General features: G+C 44.9%; 1 protein-coding gene and 2 long non-coding RNA genes across 3 annotated transcripts in view; 1 reads left to right on the top strand and 2 right to left on the bottom strand.

Annotated features, from left to right (window-relative positions):
* LOC123509875 overlaps nt 1–3,205 on the bottom strand; it is an 8,967-nt gene extending 5,762 nt beyond the window's left edge. Inside the window, exons 1-2 of the long non-coding RNA XR_006676307.1 lie at nt 3,187–3,205; nt 2,464–2,858 (exon numbers count right to left, since the gene is read on the bottom strand). This is a non-coding gene — a long non-coding RNA (uncharacterized LOC123509875). The remainder of the gene's footprint in view (nt 1–2,463; nt 2,859–3,186) is intronic.
* An 8,368-nt stretch (nt 3,206–11,573) lies between these two features.
* Nucleotides 11,574–12,644, top strand: LOC123509876. Its single transcript, XR_006676311.1, has 2 exons — nt 11,574–11,778; nt 12,005–12,644. It is a non-coding gene; the product is annotated as an uncharacterized LOC123509876 (long non-coding RNA).
* LOC123509872 (collagen alpha-1(III) chain-like) overlaps nt 12,216–22,297 on the bottom strand; it is a 157,751-nt gene continuing 147,669 nt past the window's right edge. The window contains 8 exon segments of the mRNA XM_045264458.1: nt 12,216–13,811; nt 13,814–15,331; nt 15,334–16,325; nt 16,706–17,183; nt 17,608–18,957; nt 19,111–19,345; nt 19,516–19,716; nt 19,865–20,097. Of these exon segments, the coding sequence (XP_045120393.1) occupies nt 13,576–13,811; nt 13,814–15,331; nt 15,334–16,325; nt 16,706–17,183; nt 17,608–18,957; nt 19,111–19,345; nt 19,516–19,716; nt 19,865–20,097 (5,243 nt within the window). The 3' untranslated portion in view covers nt 12,216–13,575.

Here is a 22,297-nt window from a genome sequence, read left to right as displayed (position 1 = left end):
CCGGGTACGGGTACCCGTCTCAGACTACCCGCGCTACCCGGTTCCACTACCCGGGTAGCTACCCGGTATCCATCAGGCACGCTTACCCGCCAGCGCGCGGTGGTCCCAAGGTGAGTGAGGTACCAACGCGCTACCCGGGTAGCTGCCTGGAGGGTTTCCTGTTTTCGACGATGGCATCCCGGGATTCCGGGAAAATCCAGACTTTTCCCGGGATCCCGGGACGCAGATAATGTGCTCTATTATAATTCGTAAGTGAACCTCAGTTGGAATTTTTTTTTTTTTTTTTTTTAGTAACGAGCGACTCTTAGAGTAAAAAGACAGAGAAACTACGTAACTACTTACCGTGTGAAAGTATGAAGAAAGTATTTTAAATGACATGGAGTTTCCTTATATGTATAGAATATGAATATTTGCATATTACCATATCCATATAGAAGCTTGGCCAGTGGCACTGACCACCTCCACTGAACCCCATCAAGCTACCATGTTCCACAATATTGTAATTTGTAAACAACACAGAAAATGAAACTATGGAATATCTTTTGCATATATTCAATAACATGGGTAAAATAATTAGGACATCATATTCCAAAAACTAATATATAAATAAATAAATAAATGAAAACACTGAAAGTTCCGAAATGCCCTGAATTTAAAGAAAAGTAGATATTATCTGGTATTTTCCCATTAAATTCAAATAAAGCTCAAGAAAATGAAAATTCCGTAATGCACATACCAAATTATAAGAAGAATATTTTGAATTTAGGCCTAACTCTCCAGACGTGGCAAACAAAAAGAGGGAGGGAATTTAAGCACTCAATGCTAGAGTATGGAATGACCTGTTAAAAAAAAAAAAAAAATCAGACAGCTGCAAATGCAGTCATACACCCTAAGAATTGTTCTTGAAATAACTTTTCAAAAAGCACAAACAGTCAATACTGTGATCACTGAGCTTTGATCTTAGTTTGGTAATAAAAAGACCAGCTGCTGAAAAAGCCCTTTCCGATTCAACAGACGTTGGTGGTACAGAGTTGAGAGCCTGGAACAATTTCTCTAAATTCTGTGTTCTGTCCCCAGTTGCCTCAAATACACTAAATTCCTTCGCAATGTAGTTACACTCATTTCTTTTTTTACTTTGTGTCTGAATCTGATCTATGGCTGCCTGGAGTTTATCAGTGAGTGAATTTTGTTGATTTACAGATGTTTCCACATTATCACTAGTTGTAGTTTCTTCATCACTTACTTGGAACAGTCTTCCTAACAACTGTTTAGCTGACTCCACGATGGCAGACTTACGGGGTAATGCTAATCTTTCCTCACAGTTGTTATAAGCCTTCCCACAATGCAGGTATTTCATAAGGCCTACGAGAACCGCACTCCTCCTTTCATTTATTCTGTTGTTGAGAGAATTTTGCAGTTTCATCGAAAATGATGACTGTTGTTCATTCAGTTCTTTCAACATGAATGAAAACACACCTTCAGCAGTAAGAATAGTTGTACCTCTGCATCCCATCCTCTCTGCCCCTAGTTTTACTGGTTGCAGTGCTGTTACTAAGTCATTGAGCACTTTTAATTCCCCATTTGTGATGTTCATTTCCATATTACAGTCAATCATAGCTTTAGCAACTGAGTTTTTTACTTTCAGGAATCGCTCTAGCATGTCTAGCAAGCTGTTCCACCTTGTCTTAGAGTCGAGCTTTAGCATCAGTTCTTTGCCATATTCACTAACAACATACCTCTGCAGCTTCTCATTTCTTGTGGGTGATTTCCTGAACATCTTCACAATTTTTCTGACTTTGTTGATTGTGACAGACAAATCAATGTTCCCTTCTTCATCATCTTCCAGATCCTCTAACCTAATATTTTCCAAATCCTCATCTGATACCACCTCAATCATACCACTGAACTCTTCTTCCTCTTGCACAGCTTCCACATCATCTGCTTCCTCTTCTTGGAGATAGGTAACATTTCTCCTTTCCAAACTAACTAAGTTATCATTTGTTTTCTTGTAGAGAACATCGCAAACAGCAAGATGTATTCCATGAGCATAACACATATGATGACAGGTCTTAATCAGTTTGCCAAACTTAACCATGACACTGGCTCCATCAGTTACACATGCAACTACATCTCTTTCCAAGTTTACCTGAAAATCGGCTAACTTATTCTCAACTACCTCAACAGCAGTCTCTGCTGGTAGTGAACCTGTGATTCTAACCATTCCTAAATTCCAAAAGGTGTCACTAGTATGTAAATTTATGTTCATGTACCTCTTGTTTTTTAGTGAAGTATACTCATCAAGAGATAATCCAAACCTAACCCCAACATGTCTCCTTTTGTTAATATCAAATATCACCCTTTCTTTTGCAACGTTGTACTGCTTATGTACAAGATCCATAACAAGAGTTGGACTTTGAGGCAATTTGTATCCCCTTGCAAGCATTGATGTCTTTATGAACTCACTCTTGGCGATGGCATTTATGGAAAATCCATCTACTGCAGCTAGCTTCCCAACGATTTCTTCTTTCGTCTCCTCCTTCTTCAAAAAACCAGTCATTTTCCTTTGCACAGAACTCCTTTTCACCTCACTCGCATCTTTATGAGGAGACTTGTCTGAAGGACGTTTGAGATTTTCTGTTTTTTCAATTGAGTGTTTGCTCTTGAGGTGACGAATCATACCACTAGTAGACCATCCTCTGCACTTTATAACTGCAAGACACTTTCTACATCGCGATGATTCTTCACATTTAAGTTTTTCAAAATATTTCCAAGCATAAGACTCAGTACTGGTTGTTGCTTCTGCCTCGTCTGCCATTTTAATGGTTATGTAGAGTCAGATACGTAATTCAGTAAATCACCTGAAGAAGAAAAAAAAAAAACATTCTCTATAATCACTATAAGGATGATGTTCATGTCACATAATCATATCCATGATACAGACCCCATATTTGTAGTCTGTAACACGAAAACTCAATAAAGAACTCACATTCAAAGACACAGATATGACGAATAGGCGACTTATTTTTTGTTTTGTTTTGTTTTTACACTATTATTTATTTACTGGCTCAGCCACCGAAGTAGAATTATGGTTAGAACAAAGAAATTATTATGATAGCAATTAGCATGAAGCAGGCCACACCAACTCCTTTCACATTACAAAATTAACACACGTTACACAGTACACACCTTTACACAGGGATGGAACAGAATAGACTAAGCTCACTCACTGCCAGAAGTGTACGAGAACAGTACGTGTCGGGCCGACAGTCCGACACGTACTGTTCTCGTACAGCTGATTTAGCCCATCGCTGTCTCGCTCCCAAGTCCTAACCCAGGCATCTCTCTCTCTCTCTCTCTCTCTCTCTCTCTCTCTCTCTCATACATTTTCGTATTTTGTAGCCGACATAAGAGAGAAAAAAAAAAAAGTATCCCGGGATTTCCCGGGATTTCGTAAATTTCCCGGGAAGGGAAAAAAAACATTTATGGCCGGGATCCCGGGAAGGAAACCCTACTGGTAACCATCAAAACGCTTACCCGGCATCCAGCGCTCAGTGATCCCGGCTCCCGGGATTAATGTCGAGACGATTACCAAGATTATAAACCAGACACATATATATATATATATATATATATATATATATATATATATATATATATATATATATATATATATATATATATATATATATATATATATATATATATATATATATATATATATATATATATATATATATATATATATATATATATATATATATATATATATATATATATATATATATATATATATATATATATATATATATATATATATATATATATATATATATATATATATATATATATATATATATATATATATATATATATATATATATATATATATATATATATATATATATATATATATATATATATATATATATATATATATATATATATATATATATATATATATATATATATATATATATATATATATATATATATATATATATATATATATATATATATATATATATATATATATATATATATATACACATATATATATATATATATATATATATATATATATATATATATATATATATATATATATATATATATATATATATATATATATATATATATATATATATATATATATATATATATATATATATATATATATATATATATATATATATATATATATATATATATATATATATATATATATATATATATATATATATATATATATATATATATATATATATATATATATATATATATATATATATATATATATATATATATATATATATATATATATATATATATATATATATATATATATATATATATATATATATATATATATATCGTTATCATCATATTTTATTAATAATAAGACTTCGGTACTCATTGTGTACTCGAAGACAAGACTGCTTACCGGTGAGCAATACCCGACATTATGTTTTACCCGGGTACCCGTCTAGATACTCACTACGCAGTACAGCATGAACGATATATTTCTAATCATTATCTCCATATTTCATTAATGATCGCACATCGGTAAACATTATCCATACTCTAAAAGTCTAGACATTAAATATTTTCACCGTAATCGCACACATCTGTACTCTCTACACCAGAATGGGTGCCTAATAATATTATAAGAAATACCCGTGAAAATTACCCGACAACCTTCGTTCATCCCGGGTACCCGTCTCGATACTCCAGGGTGAGTGTGTTGTCCGTCCCCCTTTGTCATTTTTGTACCATTTACTTATTTGTTTTGTTGGTAGAATGAGGTCTGTCAGGAATAAGACTTGCAAGGTGTGCAACTTCATTGGCAAGGTTAATGCTGAGGAAAAATGTGGGAGATGTGCAGAGCAAAGTAGTGAGGTTCTGTGTGGGGTATGTAGTCAGGAGGTGGAGGACAGGGATAATGGCCTGCAATGTGACCTGTGCCAAATGTGGCTACATGCCCAATGCAAAAAGGTGGGAGTTGGGCTGTATAGGGAACTACAGAAGGAAGAGGAGATGCCTTGGGTGTGCACTAGGTGCATCGCCCAGGCGAAAAAATATGCGGAGACGGTGAGGAGGATGCGGGAGGAGAGAGAGACTATGGTGAAGGAACAGCACAGGCTAGACAGCGAGATCAAGGCGCTAATGGAGAGTCTTGGTGCGGTGGAGAGGGAAAATAGGTCCTTGAGGGAAGAGGTGAGGAACCTGAGGAAGAGTCAGGAAAGAGAGGCCGAGGTCTTCAAGGCGGGGACAGAGGAGGCTGGGAAGACCTATGCTAATGTAGCTAAGGATATGCTGCCTGTCCCAGCCAAGCCTGGGGTAGCGGCCACAGTGGACTCCATCAGGGTTAGTGAAGGGGCTTCACCTACCCCTCCTGGGAAAGACTCAGAGGTGGCAGTAGTGGCGGAGGTAAGAGGTGCTGAGGCCCATCCTGTTGCCAAGGAGAGGGCGGCTGTGGCGGCCCTTCCCCGAAGGGTACCCCAGGGTGGAAAGTCAAAGTGGCCCATAGTGTGTGTGGGGGACAGTATGGTGAAGAGGGCCCACACGTACATGGCCATGAGGGGGGAGAAGAGCAAGCTGGCGAGCTTGAGTGGGAAAGGTGTAGAGGAGGTGGTAGAGGCAGCTAGGGAGAATATGAGAGGCCTGCAGGAAGGCATGCTCATACTCCAGGGAGGTGGCAACGGCCTCAGGCAGCTGGGACCGGAGAAGACAGTCAGGAAGGTGATGGAGTGTGTGAGGGAGGTAAAGAGGGAGAAGAAGGTGCGAGTGGCAGTGGTTGGGGTGTTGGGTAGGCCGAAGGAGGATATGAGGAATTGAGGAAGGAAACCAATAGGCTGCTTAGACAGGAGGTGCTAGACCTAAAGATAGAATGTAGCAAGAGGGAAGGGGACTACGGCGTCAGTTTCCTAGACTTGGACGGTGCCCTGCCACTTGGAGTGTATGACAGGGACGGTGTACACCTGAATAGTGAGGGGGACAGGAGGATGTGCAGAAGGTTTCTTGAATGGGTGACAGCGACAGAGAGATTGTGTGAGATGAGGGAAAAGAGGCAGGAGTGTGAAAGGGAGTGACTGACGAGAGAGAGAGGGTGTCTGAGGATAGGATGTGTGAATGTGAGAGGATGGGATGTTGGAAAATGGAAGACCTCAGCAGGAAATGAATGTATGGAATGTAGAGGTAGTCTGTGTAACTGAAACCCAGCTAAGAGAGAGAGTAGAACTTGAGTCAGAGAGTTTTAGAATGATAGGTAAAGGTAGGAGTAAGCAGCAGAGGAAGGGGGGAGGGGTTGGAGTAATGGTAAGATTAGATGCAGGCGTGGACATAGAGGAGTTAGACGTAAGGGAGTGTGAGATGAGTGAGGATGTTATGGCAGTGAGATTAGAGTATAAGGTAGGTAGGGACAGAGAGAAAATAATATTAATTGTGTGCTACATGACCGTTGAAAGAGCAGAAACGAGAGCTGAGAATGAAAGAAAATATAGGATTATTGAAAGGCTGGTACAAGAGAATAAGAATGAAAGAGTAATTGTGATGGGGGACATGAATGGTCATATAGGAGTATTGGGTGAGGAAGTAAATGGTAATGGACAATTGTTATTAGATTTTGTGGAGAGGAATGAGCTTGAGATTTTGAATGTGACCATGGCAGAGGGTAGAGTGACATGGTGTGGAAAGGAAAGTGAATCTGTCATTGACTACATGGTGGTTAACGACAAAGCGAGGGAACGAGTAAAAGGCATGTGGGTGGATGAGGAGAGAAAGATTGATGTAGCGAGTGACCATAATGTTATGGTATTGAAGTATGAGTGTGTGAAGGAGAAGGTAAAAGTGACTACACAGGGGAAGGGAAGGTGGAAAGTTAGAGAGGCAGACTGGGATAGTTTTAGAGAAGCGATAGAGAAGATGGAATGCAAGACTGATGAGAACGGACCACAGACAGAGAGAGGAGTGGATGAGTGTAATAGGAGTCTAGTTAGGAAATTAACCATAGCCGCAGAGGAGAGTATTGGTAGGACAGAACCAAGAGGTAAAGGGAGAGAAAGGAAAGGGAAGAGGTGGTGGAACAATGAGATAGACAGGGTGAGGAAGGAAAGAAGGCAACTGAATAGGAGATGTAGGAGCCTTAGAAGGTACAGACAGAACAGTGAGGTAGAGAGAATAGAGTATGATAGAGTGTGGGATGAGTATAGGAGTAAGCAGCAAGAGGTGAAGGCACTAATCAGGAGGGCCAGAGGGAATGAGGAGAGGAAAATTATTGAGGAACTTAGAAGAATGGGTGAAGAAGGAGGTAGGGAATGGTATAAATTTTTAAGAGGAGAGGAAGGTAGTAAAGTAGACCATGTAGAAGAGTTAGTAGTGAATGGAAGAAGAATTAGGGAAAGGGAGGAAATGATTGGAGAGATAGAAGAGTACTGGAAAACTGTTGGAGGAGTAAATGAACCAGCTAGGAACTTAGGAAACATTACCCTAGATAGGAAAATAGAGGAAGGAAGGAATGAAGAGATCAGTATGGAGGAGATTGAGACGTATGTGAAGAAACTAAAGAGAGGTAAGGCTCCGGGTATCGATGGGATTCTGAATGAATTTTACAGAGAGGGTGGTCGAGGAGTGATTGAGGGGCTGCATGAGTTGTTTGGAAGGATCTGGAGGGATGAAAGAGTGCCTGCAACCTGGAATGAAAGTAGAGTGACACTTATTCATAAAGGAGGTAGTAAAAGTAGGAAGGAAATTAGGAACTATAGACCAATAGCAGTGTGTGATTCAGTGTGTAAGATATTCTGTGGTGTGTTGAATGAAAGACTGAGTGAAGTGATGGAAAGAAATAGGGTAATGGGTGAGGAACAGAATGGGTTTAGGAAGGATAGAAGAGGTGAGGATAACATGTATGTAGTAAATGAAGTGATAGGGAGAGCGAGAAAGGACGGTGGGAAGAAGTATTTAGCTTTTCTAGACATAGAGAAGGCTTATGATAGAGTAGATAGGAGAATGCTGTGCAAGGTATTAGAAAAAGTTGGGGTGAGTGAGAAGATAGTGAGAATCATTAGGAGTATGCATGAGAATACAAGAGCGGTGTTTAGTATGGGGGATCTGGTGACTGGATGGGTGAGTAATGAGAGGAGTGAGACAAGGCTGTGTTCTTTCCCCTTTACTATTTGGCCTATATGTGGAGGAGATGGCAGCGAGAGTGAGGCGAACAGGATTAGGAGTGAAAGTGGGGAATGATGTGCTGAGCATTCTCCTTTATGCAGATGATGTGGTGGTCCTTAGTGAGCACCATGCAGAGCTGCAGGAAATGCTGAACGCTGTGAGTGAGTATGGAAGGGATTTTGACGTTATTCAGCAGGGAGAAGAGTGAAGTATTAGTAGTAAATGGGGATGCATTAGACAGGAACAGGACATGGATGCTGGGTGGGGAGGAAATAGGAAGAACAAAGGAGTACAAGTATCTGGGTATTTGGGTGGATGAAAGGTGTGAAAGGACCAAGCAGGAAAGAATAGCACGGACTAACCAATGGGTGGGGAGGCTAGGTAGTGTAGCACGGTGCAGGGCAAATAAGTATGAGGTAGTTAGAGGACTATGGAAGGGAGTAGCTATCCCCAGCATCATGTATGGTTTAGAAACAACAGTGTGGACTAGGAAAGACCTGAATAGGCTAGAGGTTCTGCAGAACATGACAGGCAGGATAGCGTTAGGTGCCAACAGGTATGTGGCAGTGGAGGCGATCAGAGGAGATATGGGATGGAGTACATTTAGAGAAAGGTTAGCTAAGGCAGTGTTGAGGTATAGGGTTAGACTGCACAGGATGGATGGGAGTAAATGGGCAAAAAAGGTGTCCGAATGGAACGTGTATGGACAGTGGGCACAGGAGTCGTTTAATATAGAAATTTGGGTGGGTGAAATAGGAATGCTTGTTAGAAGAGCCATAGGACATGGAAGTGTAGATGCGAGTAAGAGAGAAATCAATGGGCGTGTGGAAGAGAAAGGAAAAGCAGAGTGGAGGAGGGGGATGAGTGAGAAGGCAACGCTAGAATGGTATCGGAGAAAGGACCGGCCTAGGTGTGAAAGTTTTTATGATGGGAGCCGCGGGGGAACTGCTGTTCAGAGCCAGGACCAAGTCCCTGGAGGTGAACAGCAGGGTGTATAGGTGGAAGAATGGAGGAAGCAAGGTGTGTGAGGTATGCGAGACGGGTGTGGATGAGACAGTAGAACATTTGATGTTGAGTGTGAGGGATATGGGTGTGCAAGAGACAGGATGTTAGGTGTAGTGACAGAAGAAATAGGAGTAGAAGCATGTAGTGAGATGAGAGAGAGGAATGCTAGGGAATGGATGGAGTACCTGCTGGGGCTGTCTGTTGAGAGACAGGTAAATGGTCGGGTGATTGAGGGTGTGAAAGATTTCTTAGAGAGTGCCTGGAGGGAACGTATGAGAATGATTGAAAGGCAGGGACCCCTCAGGGACAGGGATGGGGATGGGGTTGGAGAACAGGTGTGAATGTGATGAATGATGAGGGAGAGGGGACGGAGGGAAAGCTTTAATGCTTCAAACTTCCTGCCCCGCTCTTCCACTTCCAGGTGTGTATGGGAGAACAACGATCCAAAGGCTACAGCGACAGCCAAGTGCTGGGTGACTCCCAACTCAAGCTCAATTCAAAACTACTTAAGCTGGAGATATTTTGATGTTGTGGATATTAGTTAAAGTATGTATTGAATCATAAAATATTAGGCATTCGGCCACAGCTTCGCTTTTTCTATAGGTCATTTTTCAAATTATTTACGTAATTTAGACGAGTCACCGTTATCACCGTTCTTTCTGATGGAGTCCCAGCCAATCCCAGCTCAGCATAGCCCCGGGCTGGCGCCTCTTCCAACACCCCTCAATTCATCAATATTTTGCCTAATATCTAGAGTTCTCTAACTGTCTGTATGTATTTCTAGATTCTGGTGTGTAAATTAAAGCAGTAGAAGGAAGAAAAAAGAGGAAACAAAAGATGGGGACGAAGAAGAAAGAAGAAAGGATGGAAAAAGAGGAGGAACCAAGCCATAATATTTAGCCAAGTCTCCCGTGTAATCTTGCCATGCATTCAGGTGTTACTGTTGTATATCTAAGGTGTCTAAGTATTCGGTACTGTTGCATGGTATTTTCAGCGAGTTTAGGGTATTTTGAGTGTCTGAGGTGTTTTCCGTGTGTGTTAGATTATCTTAAGTATATTTCACGTTCTTTGAGTGTTGTGGGGGTGTGTTTGAGTACTTAGAAATGTTTTGATTGTTTGGGGGCATTCACAGGCGTTATATGACGTGTTTTGAGATAATTAGTGTTTGAGGAGGTTTGGGTGTGTGTGTGAAGTGTCTTTAGGATGTATTTTGTGGTGTGGGAGATGTTTTAGTGAATACTGGGTGTTTCTATTGAGTTTTGGACGTTCGTTGGTATTTTGAGGTGTTGTATGGTGCTTTGGATTAGTTTTTGGGTGTTTTAAGTGATTTGAGTGTGTCTGGGTGTATGGGAGCAGTGTTCTGAGTGTGTGGGTCTTATCAGTGTGGTATTACATATATACATAAATATATACATCCATACATACTTAATATCAAGAATAGAATATGATAAGAAACCAGTAACCAGCTGTCACCATAAATTTCTTCGTTAAGGCAAATAAATAATAAACCTCTTGAATAGAGTATTAATATACCATCAATAATATCCGTCTATATACGATACTCCTATGTAGCCCAAGGTTTAAGATCCACCTGCTGTGCCTCGCTCTTCCCTCCTCACTCCCGCGGCTCCAACTGGATAAGTGGTGGGTGGGTCACTTACCGTTATGACAGCCTTGCCTGCTCTCTTGACCACCTCCTGCCGCCATACACCCAGCCAAAGCTCCTGTCACCATACTGTTAAAAAAAATTACATGTTGGATAAGGCAGCGGCACACATCATCCATACAACAGGCTGTCGTCTTCCTGTTGGTTGCTGGCCCCCGACCACACATGCATATGACGCGCCAACGACTGCCCACCACACCAACCCACAATACTCTCCCCTTCCAATAACAGCCAATATACTTTACCACAATCATGCAAAACTAAATATAAACATGAAGAAAATTAATTCATAATCCAATATGATTGCACTCGGCAAAGTTACTATATAACACCAGGTCAAGCGCCAAATTCACTCCTTAACATTGCTCTCTGCTAACCATTTCTTCCCTTATTCCCTCAAAATTATCCTGACAATTGTTTCTCTATCAGAATGTATCAGTTAGTTTCATACTATACTTTATAGAATATAAGACTTGTTCTCTCTGTTCTCTCACCTACTATGTCCATGTAGACTGTTCATATTCCACTCGCAGCGTTATCCAAAGACGACTTTCTATATATGATTCACTACATTAAATTATTGTATATATATATATATATATATATATATATATATATATATATATATATATATATATATATATATATATATATATATCACAGCAAAATGCAATACAGTGTGCATTTCAAGATGATATTGTGTACAACTCTGAAATAAGCCCAGATATTTTTCATGAGATAACTATGATCGCATTGGAAGAAATATTTCATAACAGTAGGTATGTCTTCTAGTGTAGTAAGTGATACTTTGTCAACTAGTAATGGCAAACATGAATAATGCACATCATTGCATTTTGTCTTACAATTTCCATATTTTTGTTTCAGCCAGTCGTGCATCACCACTTAGGGACTGGATTTCCTGCTGCTCACAACACCTGAATGTAATATGAAATTTGTATAAATCTTTCTTGCCGATGACACAAGACATGAAATGAGACATTGTCATTGCTAAATACAAACATCTGAAACTAAACACATCATTACACTCATAGAAAATGTTCCCTTGTATGTATGTAGTTTATTGTCCACTACACTATAGCTTTGGCAAACACATTCCTTTCTATGCCATCATAGTTATGAAAAATATCTTTTTGACACATTCCACAGTTAAAAATGTCATCTTGAAATGCACACACTGGCAAGATTACTGGTGACTGCAGTGCTTCCTTGTGTGAGATCTGTCTGTTAAAAGTGAACCAGAAGCTGCTACACTGCCCCTTTGTATGGCTGTCCCAGCACACTGATAACACTGGTGGTGCCTTCATTCCCTGGCCCTAAGTATCCCTGACAGAGGTAAGCAAACACTGAAACAAACGCCCTTGTAAAATTATTTTATGTAAAATTTGTCAATAATAAAAATGTTCACATCCTCCAAGTTATATCCTAAAATACTGCCAGAAAGTCACGGTCGACCCGCTGCTTCTGAGTGTGACCTTACAAAAAAAAATAAATAAAACAACAAAATGTGAGGAAAACACAAAACTTACATATCATACAAACTTTACAATGATACAAACAAAGGGAGATACAAACCTGCCTGCTGGGGACCAAGGCAACACCCTCAGGCTTGTAACATACAGTAGAAAAATCACTTTGTCAACATATAAGCGGCTGCATCCAGGAATATTGCATGAGGTGGATGTGACGGTGGCTCGAGATGGAAGAAAGGAAGAGAGAGAGAGAGAGAGAGAGAGAGAGAGAGAGAGAGAGAGAGAGAGAGAGAGAGAGAGAGAGAGAGAGAGAGAGAGAGAGAGAGAGAGAGAGAGAGAGAGAGAGAGAGAGAGAGAGAGAGAAAGGGCTTAACAATTTGTACAATGCTGTGCCTCAATGGACACGCTGATGATGAGCAGTGCAGTGAGGGGCAGGCACAGCACCTCCTGACGCAGCACCAGCCAGACCGCTGCTGCTGCCATTTGTCTCGCCAGCACCACGACCAACACATCACAGCATTTCCCACACCTACACATTTACATATAATATATATATATATATATATATATATATATATATATATATATATATATATATATATATATATATATATATATATATATATATATATAATGTCAGGACTTGATTGTCAGTTTGGAAAGTTAATCATTATCATAACAAGCGTAACCCAGTTTGTTTTGTTTCAGTGCTGTCTGTCTTGTAGCTGCACCATCATGCAGCAAAGGGCCACAGGGCACCACTTTGGGGGAGGGGAGTACCGCAGCCACTGGGGAGGGGGGGACCACAATGACCACTGTGATACGTCAATAATAGTCCAGACTTGAGCGGGCGGGGCCAAGCCTGGCCCTGTGAGGCCCGGCTGCCCCGGCACTGCACTGACCATGACCCTTGAAGCAGTCAACAACCACTGGAGGAGAGACAGTGAACAGAGCAAGAATAACTTACACTACAAAGCACCCCATTAACAGTATCCAAACTACAAACTGACATGTTGCCCTGAAGAGTGAGAACTGAGTGGACTGTGCGGGGCGGGGGGGCGACCCCACCACTGGACGGGCACACGGGTGGGCGGGGCGGGGCCGCCTCTGCTGCCCCGCCGCCACCACCACCACACTTGAGCAGGATCACCACCACCGCCACAGGGGAGGGGAGGAGTTGCATAGTGGTGAGTGTGCTGGGCGGCAGCTGTTAGCACCAGGTCACCTGTGAGGTAGTTTACCCGTGCCTCACTTGGGATTGAACGGGAAGCTCTGGCCAGGCATGGGCCCAGGGCCAGGCATGCCCGGCCCCCCCGGCCCCGTCACCACAGGCCCTCCAGGGCCACCCATGGCTCCGGACATGGCCATGTTTGGCCCTCCACGAGTGTTGGTGGCATACAGCTGCTGCTGGAAGCTGTGGAACTGGGCAGCATAGGTGGGGTCAGCAGTGGTGGGTCCCATGAAGGGTGAATTCTTGAAGCTGCGGATTGGCCCATAGAGGGAGGCAGGGGCTGGGCAGTGTCTGGCGTTGCCCCCATGGGACCTCCCATGTTCATGTTGACGGGAGAGGTCTTGGAGCTGTACATGGGACCTGAACCTCCCATCATCTGGTTGGGGCCATTAGGATTGGGACCAGGACCCGCAGACATAGGCCCCCCACTCATGTTAGGCCCTGGACCCCCCATGGAATACATGTCACTACCCATGCCCCCCATCATTCCCCCTGGACTGGGGCCACGCATCATGGGAGCCCCGCCTCTGGGTCCCATCATCTGGCCCCCCGGTCCCATTCCTGCACCACTCATCATGCTCGGGTTTATTCCCATTGGTCCATTGGGGCCCATCATGGGTCCACTGGGCCCACCCATGGGGCCATTGGGACCCATCATAGGCCCACTATGTCCACTCATTCCAGCTGGCCCTCCCATGTGTCCACCCATTGGACCATTAGGACCCATGCCCATGGGACCATTAGGTCCTGGCATAGGTCCTCCTGGTCCTGACATAAAGGGTCCATTGGGTCCACTCATGTTACTCATATTCACCATAGGACCATTTGGCCCAGACATTGTACACATAGGTCCACCGGGGCCGCCCATTGGTCCACCTGGGCCACCCATTGGTCCGCCTGGACCATTCATAGGTCCAGACATATGGCCTGTCATGGGCCCACATGGGCCACTCATGGCCATTGTTGACATTGGCACGCTGGGGCCACACATTGAGTTTGGGGTGCTGCTGCTGGGGAACATGGCTGTGTTGGCTCCTTTGTTGTCCACGTTGGGGTTGCTGAACCTGGGCAGGAAGTCAAGGCTGGGTGGGCCGCGCGGGCCGTTGCCATTATTCTGTGGCCGCGCTGGCAGGTACTGGATAGTGTTGGGGGCGCTGGGCTTCACCTGCACATTGGCCCCGGAGTATGGCCCCGCTGTAGTGCAGTTGGGGGCCGGCGGCCTCACCATACTGTTGGGGACGGTCATGCGAGGGTTGGGGCCCCCCATCATGGCCATGCTGCTGGGAGAGGTGCCCCGAGGTCCCCCACCACTGCACACAGGAGAGGAGATGGCACTGTGGGACTGCATCATGCCGGGGCTTGAAGACACTGGTGGCATGCCCATCATTCCCCCAGGACCCCCACCCTCCATCATGGCACCTCCTGGACCCCCCGGCATGCCTGGTCCACCCCCCATGTTGGGACCCCCACTCATGCCTGGACCTCCAGTCATGTTGGGGCCTCCACTCATCCCTGGACCTGCCATGGTAGGTCCACCGGGCATCCCTGGTCCACAAGGCATATTGGGTCCACCTGGCATTCCTGGGCCACCTGGCATCCCTGGCCCCCCTGGCATTCCAGGTCCACAAGGAAGGCCAGGTCCACCTGGCAGTCCTGGTCCACCTGGGTGGCCAGGCCCACCAGGCATACCTGGTCCACTAGGAAGGCCAGGACCACCAGGCATTCCAGGGCCACCAGGAAGGCCAGGGCCACCAGGAAGGCCAGGGCCACCAGGAGGCCAGGGCCACCAGGAAGGCCTGGGCCACCAGGCATACCCGGCGCACTGCCAATGTTAGGCCCTGATGGTCCAGATGGCCCACTGGCTCCCATGGAAGGGCCAGTAGGGGTGGCCATGGTGGGTGTTGGGGCCGAGGACACAGGGGGTGAGGAACCAGACGTCCCAGAGGTCAACTGCTGACTCATCTGGGCCATGGAGGATATTGGGTCGAACACCTTGCCTGGACCAGATGGTGGCAGGCCTCCTGGAGTGCTGGAGTTGGGGTTGAGGGGAAGGTTGGCAGCTGTGGGATTGTGGAAGTCCCCACCAATGTCCATGGTCCCCATCTTGCCTGGAGACATGGAAAACCCACTGCCCATCTTCCCCATCATCTGGTTGTTTGTGGTGTTCCCCGCTGGGGCTATCGTGGGGCCAGGGAAGCGGGTACCCATTGGGGCCATGTCAGCTGTTGGGGTGCTGCTACAGCTGGCCTGGAGGGGGGAGGCCCCAGGGAAGCGAGGCACATCAGGTCCACTGGGAGTGGTGGGGCCACTACACATGCTTGGAGTCTTGGGGGATGGCACTGGAAACCTGCCATCCATGGAGGGGGTTTTGGGCCCCCCCTGGCTGGTGGCAGTGTTGGTGGTGGTGGTCGGAGTGGTGGTGCTGCTGTTGGCAGTGGTGCTTGGGGTGGTGGTGCTGTTACTACTATTATTGCTGCTGCTGTTGGTGGGTGTGGTGGTGGTGGAGGGCTGCACGGGACCTTGCGGTGAGGGACCTGTGTACCGCTGCTGCTGCTGTGTCCCTTTGCTCTCTGAGGGACCCTGTGGAGTGTGGGGGGCTGAAGGCACAGCCATCCCCGGCGAGGGCACAGGGAAGCGATCAGGAGTGTTAGGACCAGTAAACCTTGGCTGGGGCTCTGAGGAAGGTGTGAGGGGAGTGGTGGGACCACCTAAGGGTGTTCCCGGCCCGGATAGGCGACTCCCATCACCTACACTTGTATCTCCCATCCTGCAAAACAAGAAAATGCAGTTAGTCTTTTGCAACAGTGATCCAAGAAAATTCCAAATATAGAAGCAACCCATAAATTTTAATAATAAGACATCTTTCATCACAGAACTGGATCATAATCATTGGAATATGCTTTCCATAATTTTTTTCTGAGGTAGCTGGCTGCTGCCCGGTAGAACCTTCTCACATACACTATACTGTATGTGTTATTGGTACTCATTAATCAACTAATTGACTGTAGCAAAATGTGCCATCTACAGTATCTGAACAGAATCCAGCATATAGCACAGCAAAAGCCCTGCAATCACTCTTTCTGCTTGTCTCCCTCAACCTGACTACAAAATGCCAAAAGTTGCCCAAGAAGACATGGTCAAGCTTACGGAGACATAATGTCAGAGTCCCGCAGGCTGGTGTTGGGCTGCTTCTGTATCGTGAGCTCTTGTCCTTCAAAGGTGCTGAGGTACTGGATCTGCTGAGGCGAAGGAACAGGCATCAGGTTCGGTTCCTTCCCTCCTGCTGTTCCTCCTTGTTGCATCTGTTGCTGCTGCTGCTGCTGCTGTTGTTGTTGTTGTTGTTGTTGTTGTTGTTGTTGTTGTTGTTGTTGTTGTTGTTGTTGTTGCTGCTGCTGCTGCTGCTGCTGTTGTTGTTGTTGTTGTTGTTGCTGCTGCTGCTGCTGTTGTTGTTGTTGTTGTTGTTGTTGTTGTTGTTGTTGCTGCTGTTGTTGTTGTTGTTGTTGCTGCTGCTGCTGCTGCTGCTGCTGCTGTTGTTGTTGTTGTTGTTGTTGTTGTTGTTGCTGATTTGCTTGCTGATGTTTTTGCTGGGCCAAAGTCTGTAGTTGTCTCCCAAAGGATGTTTCACCTGTAAGAAAGATGTTTTGTCTTCTAAATAATCACTCAAAATCCAAAAAGCTATATGTTCATTAAATGCATATAAAAACATTTCTTTCATTCTTATGAGGGATTAAGTAAAGGAAAGAATCCTGATTTCAAATATGATGAGATACTTGACAATTGTGTTATATTCTTAGGAATCAAACAGTTAGAAAGAAACAATGAGGTAACCTAATGGACACATTCCACCCTGTTCACTGTTCACTATTGCACCAAAATGAAGTCACAAGATATGCAATGAACACTGGCAAAAGTACAGCAAAGTAATGATTTAATACACCTGCACCATTCACCTAATACATCTACGTACAACAACGTGCATTCTCAACTGTAGGAGAGGTGATTACCTGCACGGCACGGCCCAGCTGGCAGGGCGGGGAGTGGTGACGCACCTGACTGTGGTGTGTGTGGCTGCTGGTCCTTGGTGTGCTGTAGGGAGGGGCTGGTGATGGGAGGCCCACTCACTGGGGTTGGAGGGTTGCTGGGATGCAAGGGTCTTGGGGAGTCTGCAGGGCCAATCATTCGCATGCCCGGCCCTCCCCCCGGTCCACCCCCTGGCATGCGAGGTGAGGTCATGGCACACATGGAGGGTGACCCAGGCGATGGCAGCGGACCATTGCCCACTGGCCGGGGACCATGGTAGGGAGGAGGCGGCCCTTGCATGCGTGCCCCAGGGCCCATGGGCCGCATGCCACCGGGGCCCATATTTCCACCCATTGCTCCTGGCATCATGTGACCTCCAACCATGTGGCCACCCATCCCCATTGGGCCATTGGGTCCCATAGGACCACCAGGACCCATTGGCCCACCAGGACCCATAGGTCCACCTGGACCCATTGGCCCACCTGGACCCATTGGACCTGGGCCCATTGGTCCACCAGGCCCCATAGGTCCTCCTGGTCCCATTGGACCACCAGGACCCATTGGACCTCCAGGTACCATAGGACCTCCAGGACCCATTGGACCCATAGGACCCATGGGTCCCATTGAACCATCAGGGCACCCTGGCCCACCTTTCTTTCTTTTACTCTCAAAGAACTCAGCCTGCAGGCGCTGCCACTCTGCCTGTGCTGCCATGGAGGAGGCAGGGTTGTGTCCCCCCATCATCATAGATTGAGGTCCTCCTGGACCCATCCTCATTCCAGGGCCCATTGGGCCACCCATCATGTTGGCCTGTGAGGTCATCATCATATTATTGGCCATGTGTCCCTGGCCCATCATCACCCCACTCTGGGACACCATGTTGTTTGGACCCCCAGGACCCATCATGTTGGGGGACATCCCCATGCCTGGACCAGGGGCCATGCCAGGACCCATTCCAGGCCCTGGACCCATGGAGGTATTAGGAATACCAGGGCTTGGCCCCATTCCAGGACTGGGTCCCATGCCAGGGGAAGGCCCCATGCCAGGACTTGGTCCCATGCCAGGCGAGGGACCCATGCCCGTGACAGGAGAAGGTCCCATGCAGGTGACTGGCGTTGACTGGGAGCAGGTTGAGGCTGCCTGGGAGGTCTGTGACACTGAGGGAGCTTGACTCTGGGAGCAAGGCATCCCTGTGGAGGTTGGGGGGCCTCCTGTACAGGAAGGCTGGGAGGTGGGTCCCCCCTCGGGTTGGCTCGGGGAGTGTAATTCCGGCAGCAGCAGCGCCTGCATGTGACGTATCCTTGCCATCTGTTCTTCCCGGTGCTGACGCTGCTCGGGTGTCAGGTGGTCGTCTGGAACTTTGACCCCTGACGGAGCACCTGTGGGAACACCTACATTAACTCAGTCAGTAATTCTTTGATATAACTTTAACATATACTTATAACACACTTAATGACAAAGATTAGTCACACGTGTACCAGTATTATCAGATCACAAGGAGTGCGTCATTATGGTTTAGTGTGGCAACTTACCAGGAACTCTCTGAGCATTGGGTCCCACCATGGACATCACCATCTGGCCCCCAGCACCAGGAGGCATGCCTGGTCCAGGGCCCCCAGGACCCATCATCCCGGGTCCCCTTGGCCCCATCATGCCGGGGCCACCATTGGGTCCTGGCCCCATCATGCTGCCGGGACCACCAGGGCCCATCATGCAAGGGCTGCCCATGTCTCCCGGACCCATTGTGCTGGGGACGCCATCGCCGCCCTGTACAGACAAACATACAACACTGATAATCAACAATAGTGACATACTCAGTATTTCCCTTGAAATACTTCCATGAGCCAAAGTGAAGCGGCAATTTACATATTGCATTCCTTCAGTACAATTCACACTGCAGTATATAAAATGGCTGCAGTGAGGACACAGCAACTCACCATAGGTCCCATATCACCCCCTGGTCCCATGTGCCCACAGGGGCCCATGGGACCTGGTCCCATTGGTCCATTTGCCATCATGGGGCCATTTGGAACCATGGGTCCTTTCATGTGGCCCCCTTTGTTGCCTTTCATGGCAAATGTGTTGAGCCAATGTGGTGGGTTGTGTCGCACAAACTGTGTGGTCTTGAGTGGATGCTTCTGTGGAAAGTTAAGACACACTGGCTCACACACTGCTCTTCCTCCACCATGCATTCTACACCTTCATACAAAAAAAAAAAAAATCAGATGATTAAAAAACATTGAGTAAGTGAGGACGGCCTGGGATGAGGAAGCTATGCATACTCACCTCGAGAAGCTTCTTGGTGCCGGGCTGAGCACAGTGGAAGGCTATGATGGTGTTGAAGGAGCCTTGCATCACTGCCTCAGCTGCCTTGTTGGCCAGGTGTGTGGTGAACACAAAGATCTGACTTTGCTGCTGCATGTACTGTGCATCGCTGGTGGACACCCCGGCCCCAGCCCCAGTTCCACCCTTGACCCCGAGTGCCCCCATCCCTCCCCCAAGCCCTCCATCAGTGCCATCTGTCGACAAACATGGGCATTAGTATTGCTTATATCAAAATTTGAAAAAACACGGACAATCTCTACTTTTTATCACTTTCCATTGTGAGAAGATTAACATCATAATCATCACAAAAAATCATGAAGAATCATTTGCAGAAGACATTCTCCATAATACCAAGTTTCACAATAAATTCCTTTACCAGACAGGTACAGAACCATTTGTGCCTGGCTGCTTTCATCATATCCTCATCAGGCAACAAGATTTTTGAACACCAAGAAACTAAAGAAATGTACGTGATAATACTTGAAATTAGAGATGTACTGATAACAAAATTTTGGCCGATTCTGATACCGATACCGATACTACCTAATTGGGCCGATACCGATACTACTACTTATAGTAATTACTGCACTGGACACCAGGATGAGTTGGTGGACGGCGAGCGTTATCAGATGGGAGGCTTTATTTTGGGGGATGCTGTAAGTCCTTCTGAGAACGTTTGTGAAATAGAAGCAATTCTAGAAGCTTTTTGAAGCCATTTGCAAAGGTAAATTATTCAGTAATGGGAATGAATATCTTTTCAGTCTTCTGATTCTTGTCAGTTATTTTAAACTTTTACTTCTTACTCCTTTAGTGACCATTTGGTCTTGTGAATTTTCATTATTATTTTTTAATTGACGATATTTTGGCGATCAAAAATATTTCTTAAATTATTAAAATTGTAAAACAGACACAAAATATTAGCAAAAGAAACTCATTTTGTTGTGTATGTTTCTCTTTAATTAAATCTGACATCATTTGATATTAATTCATTAGAAACATGAGCACCTAATCTTTTCAATTAAATAGAAAAAAGTTTAGTTTATTCTAAATTTCTAGGTTGTGGCTTATTACCACAGAAAACAGTATTCTATGACATACTATAATCACCATGGAAACTTAATACGCCGTATTTTATTAATTTGGTGTCATCAATATCTTATATCGAATATATCACTAAGTAGTAAATTCCTTTTAGGTATCGGAAGTATCGGCATAAAATAAGCCGATACCGATACCAATACCAAAAAAATGGGCCGATACCGCCGATTCCGATGCATCAGTACATCTCTACTTGAAATGTGTTTGTTTGGAGACAGTCTATGCAAAAAAATATATAAAACTTTGATTTTGATCAAATTGATTTGGACATAAGGTAACACCAACTTGGCTCCAATCCTGTGTACATCTGGACAAACAACTAAAGAAACAAATGTCACAAAACCACAACTATATATATGGATGACAATGTGGGCCCTATCCTTTATTGTCACCAGCTGGCAGACATGAATGTCATGAAATGATGGAATGAGTATAGGATGTGTTAGTGCACAAACATTTATCTTTTTACTTTGTTCATCTTTCTACTGGCAGAGAGTGAGTCAAGCTTAAGTTGCTGGCCATGCTTGCTGAACAAAGCCACAAGACAGAAGGTGATATAGTACCTGTGATTTGAAATGAGTCTGGGTGACTCATTTCAAAGACATGGCCTTTGATGCATGTGGTGTGCCATCTCCTCTTTAATGTATGAATGATTCCACAGAGGAATGTGTTAATCAATTAAGAGTGAAGCAGCACAAACTAATAGATCTTACCAAACAAAGGTCCATATACAAACAATGTTCTTAAAAAATTCATATGCATAAAAATTCAAATTCAAATGAAATAGCAAATATCACTGAAAATATCATAGTCAGGAAGCAGCAATGCCATCAATAATTTGATATCCCAGGACTCAATTACTGATGGTCCATCATCATTGGAAATAACTGAGGTTTAAATATTTGACAGACAACAAGTCCTTCACAGGGCAGACTCCAGACTGTGGGTGCACTCCACAACCAGCAGCACTTCATAACCTTTACAGGCCGAGGTCTTTCTGGCAACTATCAATTTAAGATGTAGCCACAACCTTAATGTCACCTGCTACTTCTCAAACCTCTCCCCCATCAAGCTGCTTACAGAGGCTCCTACTTCACCTTCACCACACACACACACACACACACACACACTCACCCACTCTCTCACCAGCCACACCCTGGCACTTCATATCACCTCCCCTTCATAGTCATTGTAATATTCCCAGTCTGCATCAAGGGAACCACATCCAACCTCTGTTCTTGGTTTTACCTCTCTTTATCATACAATATTGGAAACACAAAACTGTTACTGGGATAT

The sequence above is a fragment of the Portunus trituberculatus genome, chromosome 27 (genome assembly GCF_017591435.1).
Source record: "Portunus trituberculatus isolate SZX2019 chromosome 27, ASM1759143v1, whole genome shotgun sequence".
In the NCBI taxonomy this organism is placed as follows: Eukaryota; Metazoa; Arthropoda; class Malacostraca; order Decapoda; family Portunidae; genus Portunus; species Portunus trituberculatus.
Note: the sequence above shows the minus strand (reverse complement) of the source record. Positions and strands in the feature narration are given on the sequence as shown.